Source organism: Topomyia yanbarensis, chromosome 2, assembly GCF_030247195.1.
Source record: "Topomyia yanbarensis strain Yona2022 chromosome 2, ASM3024719v1, whole genome shotgun sequence".
NCBI classification, from domain to species: Eukaryota; Metazoa; Arthropoda; class Insecta; order Diptera; family Culicidae; genus Topomyia; species Topomyia yanbarensis.
This window is the reverse complement of record NC_080671.1, coordinates 259133593-259146465: the sequence shown is the minus strand read 5'-3', so window position 1 is coordinate 259146465 and position 12873 is coordinate 259133593. Positions and strand designations below refer to the sequence as shown.

General features: G+C 39.7%; 1 protein-coding gene across 3 annotated transcripts in view; it reads right to left on the bottom strand.

The window, feature by feature from the left end:
* Positions 1 to 1042: 1042 nt before the first annotated feature.
* The window catches only part of LOC131683096 (uncharacterized), a 357860-nt gene continuing 346029 nt past the window's right edge, over positions 1043 to 12873 (bottom strand). For 2 of the 3 annotated variants that reach the window (XM_058964913.1, XM_058964915.1), the window contains exon 2: positions 8155 to 9563. In XM_058964913.1, coding sequence (XP_058820896.1) covers positions 8243 to 9563 — 1321 coding nt within the window. In that variant the 3' untranslated portion in view covers positions 8155 to 8242. Of the gene's footprint in view, positions 2452 to 8154; positions 9564 to 12873 lie in introns of those variants that run through there. The other variant, XM_058964914.1, reaches the window with a different exon arrangement.

Sequence of the window (12873 nt, the reverse complement as noted above, 5' to 3'; positions counted from 1 at the left end):
ACGAAACAAACACCGGTAACGAAAGAAATTCCGTTGTCGGGGAACTCTCAATCGGAATAGAATAAGCGGTAAAGCTGGAAGATTTTAGTAGAGCTAAATGGCTCAAGAAAGCGGGTATCGGTGTCGGGGAAAATTTTTCCGTCGGGGAACTATAGGTCGGAGTAGGATGAGTTCACCGTTGAGCACTATCCAAGCGGATCGTGATAAGGCCGGGAGCTGAATGACTCACGGAAACATGAGCTGAATGGCTCAGGGAATCAGCACCTAAACGACTCACCACAGGGACGAGAAATAAACGGCAACGTAATGGATGGAGACAAAAAGCAGGAGAGGAATCGAGAGTTAAATCAAAGCTCATAGGTCGTGCCACTCCATGAACCAAGCGAGGCTCCGAGATAGAGCAGCAGAAAGAGGTGCGACGAAAGCGCAACGAACCCCCCCCCCCACGAAGTAATACGATGACGTAATTCCGTGGAGAAGAAGGGCGTAAAAAGTAAGGAATGTTTTTAGTGGTTAGGCACGAACGTGAGTCATGAGTCCCACACAGTGCCAATACACTACAGGCCAGGCTTTTGAAGCTTTTTTAACCTTACTATAAAAAAACATGCACACACAGACATTTGCCGATCTCGACGAACTGAATCGAATGGTATATGTCATTCGGCCCTCCGTTAAAATGTCGGTTTTCAGAGCAATTGCAATACCTTTCTATTGAGAATGGCAAAAACCTGATTTGTTTTTAAAAGATTGTCTCAAAGGGAATTTTCTTTAAACTAATATGAACACTGAAGAAGACTAGAAGTCGTAGTCGAAATACTAGTATCTGTTGATTGACGGTGAAATATAACTGCATTTCATTATTATTATTATTGTGGAGTTAAGCGGAAGACATCTGTATTAATATTTATACATATTATGATATTAAATCCGTCATTTGTAAATCAAAAGGATTTTTCCTTTAATTTCATAGAACTATTTTTTTGTTAAATATGTAATTCAACTTTATTACGCATAAGTTGACATGTAATATCTGATAAAATACAATTGAATAGTTGTGAACAACTGTGTGATAATAATCAGCTTACTCTCAAAACATGTCGAGTACCGCGCGAATTTGTTTTATAGGCTATTTATAAGAAATCATTTTGGGGATTTCTCAAATAGTCACTAAATTTGATAGTTCCTCGATTCGTACTCATTTTTGTGTTATTGTTTTTTTTTGTTTGAGAATGTGTTCGGAAGAGTAAATTACGAAATGAAGTATTGCGATTCGATATCATTTTTCGCGATGATTGAATTAATTGTTTGTTAGTTATAGGCACGGATACGGATGTTGTCGGGGTGATTTCTGTAGTTGAGCTTTTTGTCCTAAGAGCGATTGACTTAAACTGTTCATGACGTTTCTCGACAACTTTTTCAATATCATTAGGCGTTTTATTGAAGCAGTTTGAAGCACTGCTACTCGAGATACAAGCAGCATGTTGGCCATCTTTTCGATCCATCCTATTTGTACTTAAACTATGAACTGGCATAGGGGTAATTATGCTCAACACACTTGAACTTATAAAATTCTTTCTATGGTGAACATTTGATGCACTAGTTTTGTTCCTATATTTGTTTTCTCTGGCTAGCTCAGGTTCAATTTTAAAGAATTCATTTGATATAAGAATGTCTGAAGGCAACGCTAGCACCTTTTTCCACGATTTATGGGTACTACAATTTTCCTTAGTTTGGTTTATCTGATCAAATGAAGAACTTTGGCCATGCAGCCATTCTACTGGAGGCAGTGGTGAACTATTCGTATTCGATGCAGTTTGTTTAACCACTTTTGCATTAAATCGATTTGTATTCTCAAACAAAGTATGTATAGTTGCTTCAACTTTTTGTTCTTCGCGTTTTTCTAAATCGCGTATCACGGCGAGTTCGAAATGATTGTATCCTGATATACCCAAATGGTCCATTAGTGCATCATACTTTCTAGGTATAGCTGATTTTGAGACTTTTTGGACAATTCTTGGTTTCTTGACAATTGAAGAAGTAATGTACATTGGATTCGGTTGTTTCGTGTTTGAAAAATACGTTTGGAAATTCGGTATTGAATCACGTGCCAAGTAATGTTGCTTTTGTTTACGATTTTTCATGAATTGAGTACGAGATTGATTTTTTTTTGAAACGTTATTCTGCGAGTTGTTGAAATTTTGAATCGCCGAAATTTCTAGATTAACTGCAGCTGTATTAATTTGGTGAGTGAGCGCTGAATTAATATATGCGATGCCTGGAATGGCATTTATATCAAAGTCGTACATTTTTCTTAGCAAATTGCTTCTGGATATTAAAAGTAGTCGTTCTGGTATAGTATTCAATTTTGATGGCAGCGTATTTTTTATTTGTAAAACATTAATTTTGAATGGTTGTGGTAACTCCTTATGAGCCGTATTAACGAACGATGTGCTGAAAAAAAAAGAACGTTTATTAGTTGAAAACATTTAAAAATGAAGATACTTCTAAAGTACGGTTCGACCTAATCTGAATCTAGATTACAATATAAAGGCATTATGGGAGACCGAGGAGACAAAAATAAGCTATACACATCCTCGCACGCAGTGGCATAGCCAGAAGTTTGATTTGGTAGAGGGGGGGGGCGATCTGACGAAAATTCGATTTTTCGAAAATGCTTCAATATAATGTAATTTTGATTAAATATTAAAAGTTCAGAAGCAAAAACAGTTCAGAAGTTACCACTCCATTATACAAATGAGAAAAAAAAAACAATAAAGAATACCTTTCATATCTTCATAGATAAGTTTCTATTATAAATTGTTTTAAAATCAATGAATATATATTTTTAAAATGTTCGATATGTTCGACAACTTTTCTTACGGTCAATTTTTTGACATAAAAAATGTCTTACTCCACTATCTGGGGCTAGGTGTCATTCTAAAATCTAAACTATCTCCCATGTAACGAAACTATGTAAGGTTTGCACGCTTGTAACTCCGATAGTACTAGATTGATTTTAATCATTCATACACCAACCGATTCAGAAACACCTAACTTAAATATTGGTAATAATTTAATATCTCCCCAATAAAAGTGGACTTTTGGAAATTGGTAAAATTAAAAAGTTCACGAAAAACGGGAAAATTACCATTCGTCAGGCAGGTTTCTTAGACACAGCCGTCAATAAAGGGCAGCTTAGTGGCTCAATCAAACACGAAAAGTCATAAATAGAAGCGACGCATGTCCGTTTAAATCAGTAGTTGCTCTTATCCCATACGAACAACATCGTCTCCGGGCGATGCAATAAGCGCTATCGATTTTCGGCATTTGCACACACTCGCGCCTAAATGACTAAACCATATACGGGTAGTTTATAAATAGAGGTGACGCGTACCCGTTTGAATCAGTTTTTGTTCTTATGTCGAACGGGTAAGATCATGGCTGCAGTGTCTGGACACTACAATAAGCGGTAGATGCTATGCATTTTCGGCAGCGGTGGCCGTGTACGGATTTTTCGGGTAACAGCACAGGTGTCACCGAATGATTTGCAAAGTGGGTGGGTGGGGTGGTTTGGATTTAATTCAATACGGCAGAATGCGACTTATGTGTGCTGCTTAAGAGTGTTGCGTTTGAAAAAATATATTTATTTTTATGCATGCGTGTGCGTTGTAACTTGTTAATCCATGTTTACGGCGCTTTGTAGCTGCGTAGGGCAAAGAGCCTATTGGTTTTCATTTGTTTCATATTTCGGTTATATGTGATATATATTTCGGATATATGTTTTTTATCAGTAAGGCATCTGACAACGTGCTTCTGTAGTTATTGCACTGTTCAGCAGCGTAATATTTTATATAGGAGAGTACACTCAGGTTTTTTACGCGGTATTTTTTACGCGGATTTTGAAATTTACGCGGTTTCCATTCACGCGTTTTTTTGAAATTTACGCGGTTTTCATCTACGCGGCCTGTATCCCCTGCGTAAAAAACCTGAGTGTAATTGCATCGGAAACAATCACATTCCCAGCAGAACTTTTTGTTTTCTAATTTAAAACATTTTTGTTTCGTACTGCACACAATGGAAAATTTTAAAACAGAACTTACCGTCCCAGCAGCAGTTTAAGCGGGCGTTCTTTTTCGATAAAAATTCAAGCCATGTCTTAAGCGTTACTGGACTTAAAATTGTTGTCCCAGTTTATCCAGTCAGAGTATCTGTTCTGCCCCATGTATTTAAACACAGTTCTAATCGCATTTAATCGTATACAAAAAAAGAACGGTTGGGTATACTAATTTAAATCTCAAAATAAATCTGTTTTAAATTATGAAACAAACCGCTGTACTGAAGATATAATTATGTCATTCCTATTACCACATAAAACACCTATATAACATAAAACGCTGCAGAATTGGTTCAACAATACAATGTTTACACTACAGAGTTATAACCAGGGCCGCCAAGAGGGGGGGCGTGGTGTTTCCACCCGGGCCCGGAGCTTTGAAGGGGGCCCGGATTTTTAACAGAAACTAAAATTTTGACAAATACTTTTTCGACAAAAATGTATTTGAGAATATAATTAAAAATTCAATATCTTGTGTATGAGGTAACTGGAATAACGAAAATTCTGAACTACTGCATATTTGATATCAACTATGTTTATACCAACCTAATTCTCGCATCGAAACAAGATCAGACTCGAGCGGGCATAGCGGCATTTGTACATTGAATGTCATGTACGCAGCTCACCTGGGTTCGATGTGATTGTTATTCTGAATTTGGATACCTCCGCCGGGGCTTTCGGAACCGATGATGGTGACCAATGTGGCCAAATAGGCTTTGAACGGTTGTTAGTGACCTAGTACTACGAATCCAAGCAGATGTGGCCGCATTTTGGAAAAAATTTCACCTTTATACATGCATTGCAGAATTTATTAAAATCGACTTTTTCTGTGTGATCGTACTCATCACCCTGTAATTCAGGCTTCTCTGAGAAAAGTGAGTGAGATTGTGTTCCAGTACGTCCACACAGACGCGCATACATGCACATACACATACACATACATAAACATACGGACCGGATGGTATCCCCAACGTGGCGCTTAAGACTGCAATCCTTGCGTTTCCGGACATGTTCAGGATAGTCCTACAGAAATGCCTGGACGATGGCTACTTTCCGGATAGATGGAAGATCCAGAAGCTGGTGTTACTGCCAAAACCAGGGAAACCACCAGGAGATCCAGCATCGTATCGGCCTATATGCCTGCTGGATATCCTCGATAAACTCCTGGAAAGAGTCATCCTCAACAGGCTGACGACCTACGCTGAAAGTGAGAACGGATTATCGCAGAGACAGTTCGGGTTCCGGAAAGGAATATCCACGGTGGACGCCATCCACATCGTCATCGCGAACGCGGAGAAAGCATTGAAGCAAAAGAGAAGGGGTAATCGCTACTGCGCCGTGGTAACGATAGACGTGAAGAACGCGTTCGACAGTGCTAGCTGGGGAGCCATCGCCGTAGCGCTGCATAGAATGCGGGTTCTGGACTATCTGTGCAAGGTTCTGAAAAGTTACTTTCAGAACCGAGTACTGGTCTACGAAACGAACACGGGGCAGAGGTCGATTAGGGTAACGGCGGGAGTACTTCAGGGCTCCATACTCGGCCCAACGCTCTGGAATATTATGTACAACGGAGTGTTAACACTGGAACTGCCCAGGGGAGTGGAGATCGTCGGCTTTGCAGATGATGTTGTCCTGACGATAATGGGCGAGACCCTTGAGGAAGTGGAGATGCTGACAGCAGAGGCAATAGGCATCGTGGAAACCTGGATGGTTAACGTCAAGTTGCAGCTGGCTCACCACAAGACTGAGGTAGTGCTGATTAGCAACCGTAAGTAAATGCAGCGTCTCGAGATCAGCGTCGGGGGACAATCCATTCCATCGATGCGCGCGCTGAAGCACCTGGGTATGATGGTTGACGATCGTTTGAATTACAATTGCCATGTCGACTATGTATGTGAGAAGGCTGCGAGGACAACTAGCGCATTGGCAAGGATCATGCCGAATCACGGAGGGGCAAGAGGCAGCACGGGACGTCTCCTGGCGGGTGTCTCATCCTCAATCCTGAAATATGGCGTACTGGCCAGGGCTGCTGCGCTGAACTCAAAGCGGAACCGGACGAAGTTGACAAGCACTTTTCGCCTAATGGCTGCTCGTGTCGCGAGTGCGTACAGAACGATATCGTCGGAGGCGGTATGCGTAATTACCGGGATGATTCCCATCTGCATCACTCTGGCTAAGGACGTAGAATGCTACCAGCGGAGAAATGAACGTAATGCAAGGAGACTGGTTCGAGCGGACTTCGTCGCCCCTTTGTCCGGAGTGTGTGAACGTGCAAGAGACACCGGAACACGTGGTCTTCGAATGCCCCAGATTCGAAGAAGTCCGAAGGGGTATGCCTGATATAACAGTGGAAAATATCGTCGAAGAGATGTGCTGCGACGAGCATATCTGGAACGCTGTCAACAGAGTTGTTACGAGTATTCTGCAAAGGAAGTGGCGAAGGGACCAACAAAGTAACGACATTGGTTAGAATGCCGCAGTGGAACCACAAATAGGGTTTCGGGAGAAATTCCTCCGCCGGGAAACTCACCAACGGTTTAGACTGGGTCCACCGACGGGGACCATTTGAGTAGTACGCGATGTTGCACCGGGCTCGGGTCCTCGGGGCGCCAGCGAACCGGACGTCAGGCTCCACCGGAATCGCCGGACCGACCTCGACACTCTACGGGAAGCTCGTGAGTAGGCTAGATCCACCGTCAGGGATTAGATCGAGTAGACCGCGTCGAATAGCCAGAAGTGGGTCGTTGGGGCGCCAGTGAACCGGAAGCTACTCTCTACCCGGAATCGCTGGATGGACCTCATCTGCTGGCTGGCCGTTGAGTAGGCTAGGTCCACCGCCGGGGATTAGACCGAGTAGACGAGGCGGGGAGCTTAATGGCTCACAGAAACGTACATCGGTATCGGAAGCGGTCTGCCGCCGGGGAATTCACGATAGGGCTGATTCGGCGCCGTGAACTACCCGACAGAATCGTGACGAAAAGGGGAGCTAATTGGCTCACGAAACAAACACCGGTAACGAAAGAAATTCCGTTGTCGGGGAACTCTCAATCGGAATAGAATAAGCGGTAAAGCTGGAAGATTTTAGTAGAGCTAAATGGCTCAAGAAAGCGGGTATCGGTGTCGGGGAAAATTTTTCCGTCGGGGAACTATAGGTCGGAGTAGGATGAGTTCACCGTTGAGCACTATCCAAGCGGATCGTGATAAGGCCGGGAGCTGAATGACTCACGGAAACATGAGCTGAATGGCTCAGGGAATCAGCACCTAAACGACTCACCACAGGGACGAGAAATAAACGGCAACGTAATGGATGGAGACAAAAAGCAGGAGAGGAATCGAGAGTTAAATCAAAGCTCATAGGTCGTGCCACTCCATGAACCAAGCGAGGCTCCGAGATAGAGCAGCAGAAAGAGGTGCGACGAAAGCGCAACGAACCCCCCCCCCCCACGAAGTAATACGATGACGTAATTCCGTGGAGAAGAAGGGCGTAAAAAGTAAGGAATGTTTTTAGTGGTTAGGCACGAACGTGAGTCATGAGTCCCACACAGTGCCAATACACTACAGGCCAGGCTTTTGAAGCTTTTTTAACCTTACTATAAAAAAACATGCACACACAGACATTTGCCGATCTCGACGAACTGAATCGAATGGTATATGTCATTCGGCCCTCCGTTAAAATGTCGGTTTTCAGAGCAATTGCAATACCTTTCTATTGAGAATGGCAAAAACCTGATTTGTTTTTAAAAGATTGTCTCAAAGGGAATTTTCTTTAAACTAATATGAACACTGAAGAAGACTAGAAGTCGTAGTCGAAATACTAGTATCTGTTGATTGACGGTGAAATATAACTGCATTTCATTATTATTATTATTGTGGAGTTAAGCGGAAGACATCTGTATTAATATTTATACATATTATGATATTAAATCCGTCATTTGTAAATCAAAAGGATTTTTCCTTTAATTTCATAGAACTATTTTTTTGTTAAATATGTAATTCAACTTTATTACGCATAAGTTGACATGTAATATCTGATAAAATACAATTGAATAGTTGTGAACAACTGTGTGATAATAATCAGCTTACTCTCAAAACATGTCGAGTACCGCGCGAATTTGTTTTATAGGCTATTTATAAGAAATCATTTTGGGGATTTCTCAAATAGTCACTAAATTTGATAGTTCCTCGATTCGTACTCATTTTTGTGTTATTGTTTTTTTTTGTTTGAGAATGTGTTCGGAAGAGTAAATTACGAAATGAAGTATTGCGATTCGATATCATTTTTCGCGATGATTGAATTAATTGTTTGTTAGTTATAGGCACGGATACGGATGTTGTCGGGGTGATTTCTGTAGTTGAGCTTTTTGTCCTAAGAGCGATTGACTTAAACTGTTCATGACGTTTCTCGACAACTTTTTCAATATCATTAGGCGTTTTATTGAAGCAGTTTGAAGCACTGCTACTCGAGATACAAGCAGCATGTTGGCCATCTTTTCGATCCATCCTATTTGTACTTAAACTATGAACTGGCATAGGGGTAATTATGCTCAACACACTTGAACTTATAAAATTCTTTCTATGGTGAACATTTGATGCACTAGTTTTGTTCCTATATTTGTTTTCTCTGGCTAGCTCAGGTTCAATTTTAAAGAATTCATTTGATATAAGAATGTCTGAAGGCAACGCTAGCACCTTTTTCCACGATTTATGGGTACTACAATTTTCCTTAGTTTGGTTTATCTGATCAAATGAAGAACTTTGGCCATGCAGCCATTCTACTGGAGGCAGTGGTGAACTATTCGTATTCGATGCAGTTTGTTTAACCACTTTTGCATTAAATCGATTTGTATTCTCAAACAAAGTATGTATAGTTGCTTCAACTTTTTGTTCTTCGCGTTTTTCTAAATCGCGTATCACGGCGAGTTCGAAATGATTGTATCCTGATATACCCAAATGGTCCATTAGTGCATCATACTTTCTAGGTATAGCTGATTTTGAGACTTTTTGGACAATTCTTGGTTTCTTGACAATTGAAGAAGTAATGTACATTGGATTCGGTTGTTTCGTGTTTGAAAAATACGTTTGGAAATTCGGTATTGAATCACGTGCCAAGTAATGTTGCTTTTGTTTACGATTTTTCATGAATTGAGTACGAGATTGATTTTTTTTTGAAACGTTATTCTGCGAGTTGTTGAAATTTTGAATCGCCGAAATTTCTAGATTAACTGCAGCTGTATTAATTTGGTGAGTGAGCGCTGAATTAATATATGCGATGCCTGGAATGGCATTTATATTAAAGTCGTACATTTTTCTTAGCAAATTGCTTCTGGATATTAAAAGTAGTCGTTCTGGTATAGTATTCAATTTTGATGGCAGCGTATTTTTTATTTGTAAAACATTAATTTTGAATGGTTGTGGTAACTCCTTATGAGCCGTATTAACGAATGATGTGCTGAAAAAAAAAGAACGTTTATTAGTTGAAAACATTTAAAAATGAAGATACTTCTAAAGTACGGTTCGACCTAATCTGAATCTAGATTACAATATAAAGGCATTATGGGAGACCGAGGAGACAAAAATAAGCTATACACATCCTCGCACGCAGTGGCATAGCCAGAAGTTTGATTTGGTAGAGGGGGGGGGCGATCTGACGAAAATTCGATTTTTCGAAAATGCTTCAATATAATGTAATTTTGATTAAATATTAAAAGTTCAGAAGCAAAAACAGTTCAGAAGTTACCACTCCATTATACAAATGAGAAAAAAAAACAATAAAGAATACCTTTCATATCTTCATAGATAAGTTTCTATTATAAATTGTTTTAAAATCAATGAATATATATTTTTAAAATGTTCGATATGTTCGACAACTTTTCTTACGGTCAATTTTTTGACATAAAAAATGTCTTACTCCACTATCTGGGGCTAGGTGTCATTCTAAAATCTAAACTATCTCCCATGTAACGAAACTATGTAAGGTTTGCACGCTTGTAACTCCGATAGTACTAGATTGATTTTAATCATTCATACACCAACCGATTCAGAAACACCTAACTTAAATATTGGTAATAATTTAATATCTCCCCAATAAAAGTGGACTTTTGGAAATTGGTAAAATTAAAAAGTTCACGAAAAACGGGAAAATTACCATTCGTCAGGCAGGTTTCTTAGACACAGCCGTCAATAAAGGGCAGCTTAGTGGCTCAATCAAACACGAAAAGTCATAAATAGAAGCGACGCATGTCCGTTTAAATCAGTAGTTGCTCTTATCCCATACGAACAACATCGTCTCCGGGCGATGCAATAAGCGCTATCGATTTTCGGCATTTGCACACACTCGCGCCTAAATGACTAAACCATATACGGGTAGTTTATAAATAGAGGTGACGCGTACCCGTTTGAATCAGTTTTTGTTCTTATGTCGAACGGGTAAGATCATGGCTGCAGTGTCTGGACACTACAATAAGCGGTAGATGCTATGCATTTTCGGCAGCGGTGGCCGTGTACGGATTTTTCGGGTAACAGCACAGGTGTCACCGAATGATTTGCAAAGTGGGTGGGTGGGGTGGTTTGGATTTAATTCAATACGGCAGAATGCGACTTATGTGTGCTGCTTAAGAGTGTTGCGTTTGAAAAAATATATTTATTTTTATGCATGCGTGTGCGTTGTAACTTGTTAATCCATGTTTACGGCGCTTTGTAGCTGCGTAGGGCAAAGAGCCTATTGGTTTTCATTTGTTTCATATTTCGGTTATATGTGATATATATTTCGGATATATGTTTTTTATCAGTAAGGCATCTGACAACGTGCTTCTGTAGTTATTGCACTGTTCAGCAGCGTAATATTTTATATAGGAGAGTACACTCAGGTTTTTTACGCGGTATTTTTTACGCGGATTTTGAAATTTACGCGGTTTCCATTCACGCGTTTTTTTGAAATTTACGCGGTTTTCATCTACGCGGCCTGTATCCCCTGCGTAAAAAACCTGAGTGTAATTGCATCGGAAACAATCACATTCCCAGCAGAACTTTTTGTTTTCTAATTTCAAACATTTTTGTTTCGTACTGCACACAATGGAAAATTTTAAAACAGAACTTACCGTCCCAGCAGCAGTTTAAGCGGGCGTTCTTTTTCGATAAAAATTCAAGCCATGTCTTAAGCGTTACTGGACTTAAAATTGTTGTCCCAGTTTATCCAGTCAGAGTATCTGTTCTGCCCTATGTATTTAAACACAGTTCTAATCGCATTTAATCGTATACAAAAAAAGAACGGTTGGGTATACTAATTTAAATCTCAAAATAAATCTGTTTTAAATTATGAAACAAACCGCTGTACTGAAGATATAATTATGTCATTCCTATTACCACATAAAACACCTATATAACATAAAACGCTGCAGAATTGGTTCAACAATACAATGTTTACACTACAGAGTTATAACCAGGGCCGCCAAGAGGGGGGGCGTGGTGTTTCCACCCGGGCCCGGAGCTTTGAAGGGGGCCCGGATTTTTAACAGAAACTAAAATTTTGACAAATACTTTTTCGACAAAAATGTATTTGAGAATATAATTAAAAATTCAATATCTTGTGTATGAGGTAACTGGAATAACGAAAATTCTGAACTACTGCATATTTGATATCAACTATGTTTATACCAACCTAATTCTCGCATCGAAACAAGATCAGACTCGAGCGGGCATAGCGGCATTTGTACATTGAATGTCATGTACGCAGCTCACCTGGGTTCGAATCCCAATCCCGAACACAGGAATAGAGATTTGTTATAGGAAAATTCCTAACCTGAATGGAAAAGCGAATGACCTTATCGTTAAAATGTCTATAATCGAAACAAAAATATGATCAGACTTGTAATGGTTAAATAATTAAATGGTTTGATTAGAAGTCATGAGGTTGTCTTCAAATTTCGCCAATTTGAAATCGATTTTTTTGATTTATTGAATTTCCAATCTTCGAAAGCGCTGGATTAGTATCGAAAGTAATCATTGAAAGAAAAAAAAACCCTGCTTAGGGTTTTTGGAGGTGAATTCCGTGTCTTCGTTCAGGTAAATCTGAATTCACCCGGAAGAATCCATTGGATTATTTTGCAATTTTGCGTTGCTCTTTTCTTTACCAGGAATCACCCAGCACCCAGTCCTCATAAATATCATCCTCGGGTTGCAGGCCCTATGTTCCTCACAAAGATTCTCGAAAGAAACTGAAGTGTGATTTCACACCCCGTTTTTGTTTACTGAGGAGCAGAGCAAAGCTCGCTCGGGCTATCCTTTACAGCGAGAGTGGTTGGTTAACAAATGCAAAATGTATGTACAACTAAATGTGAACGGCACAGAAAGGTGGAGTGCTTTACCAAAACATTACACTCTGCGGTGAATGTGAAGAAAATAAGTTATTTTTCCTCCTAGTGCTACGAGCTACAAAGGAAATAAAACTGCATATTTATTTGTTTTTAAGCGTTTTATACAATAAAAAGCAATGGAAGTGCTCCAAAATTCTGTCGAGTCGAGATCACTTTAATTTGAAATTCTGATTGATTTCAACGCATACCCATGTGCCTGCTGGTCAAAGTGCCACTCGAGGCGGTAACCCTATCTCTATTTGAGAGCTCAATTGGTCAAATGAGTCATCAAAAACTCTTGATATACCAAAAAAATTCGAAATTAATCCAAAAATTTAAATTTAAAATTTAATATATTTGGTTTGCCGTTCATTGATACAAAATTTATAAAAAATCATATTCAGATGC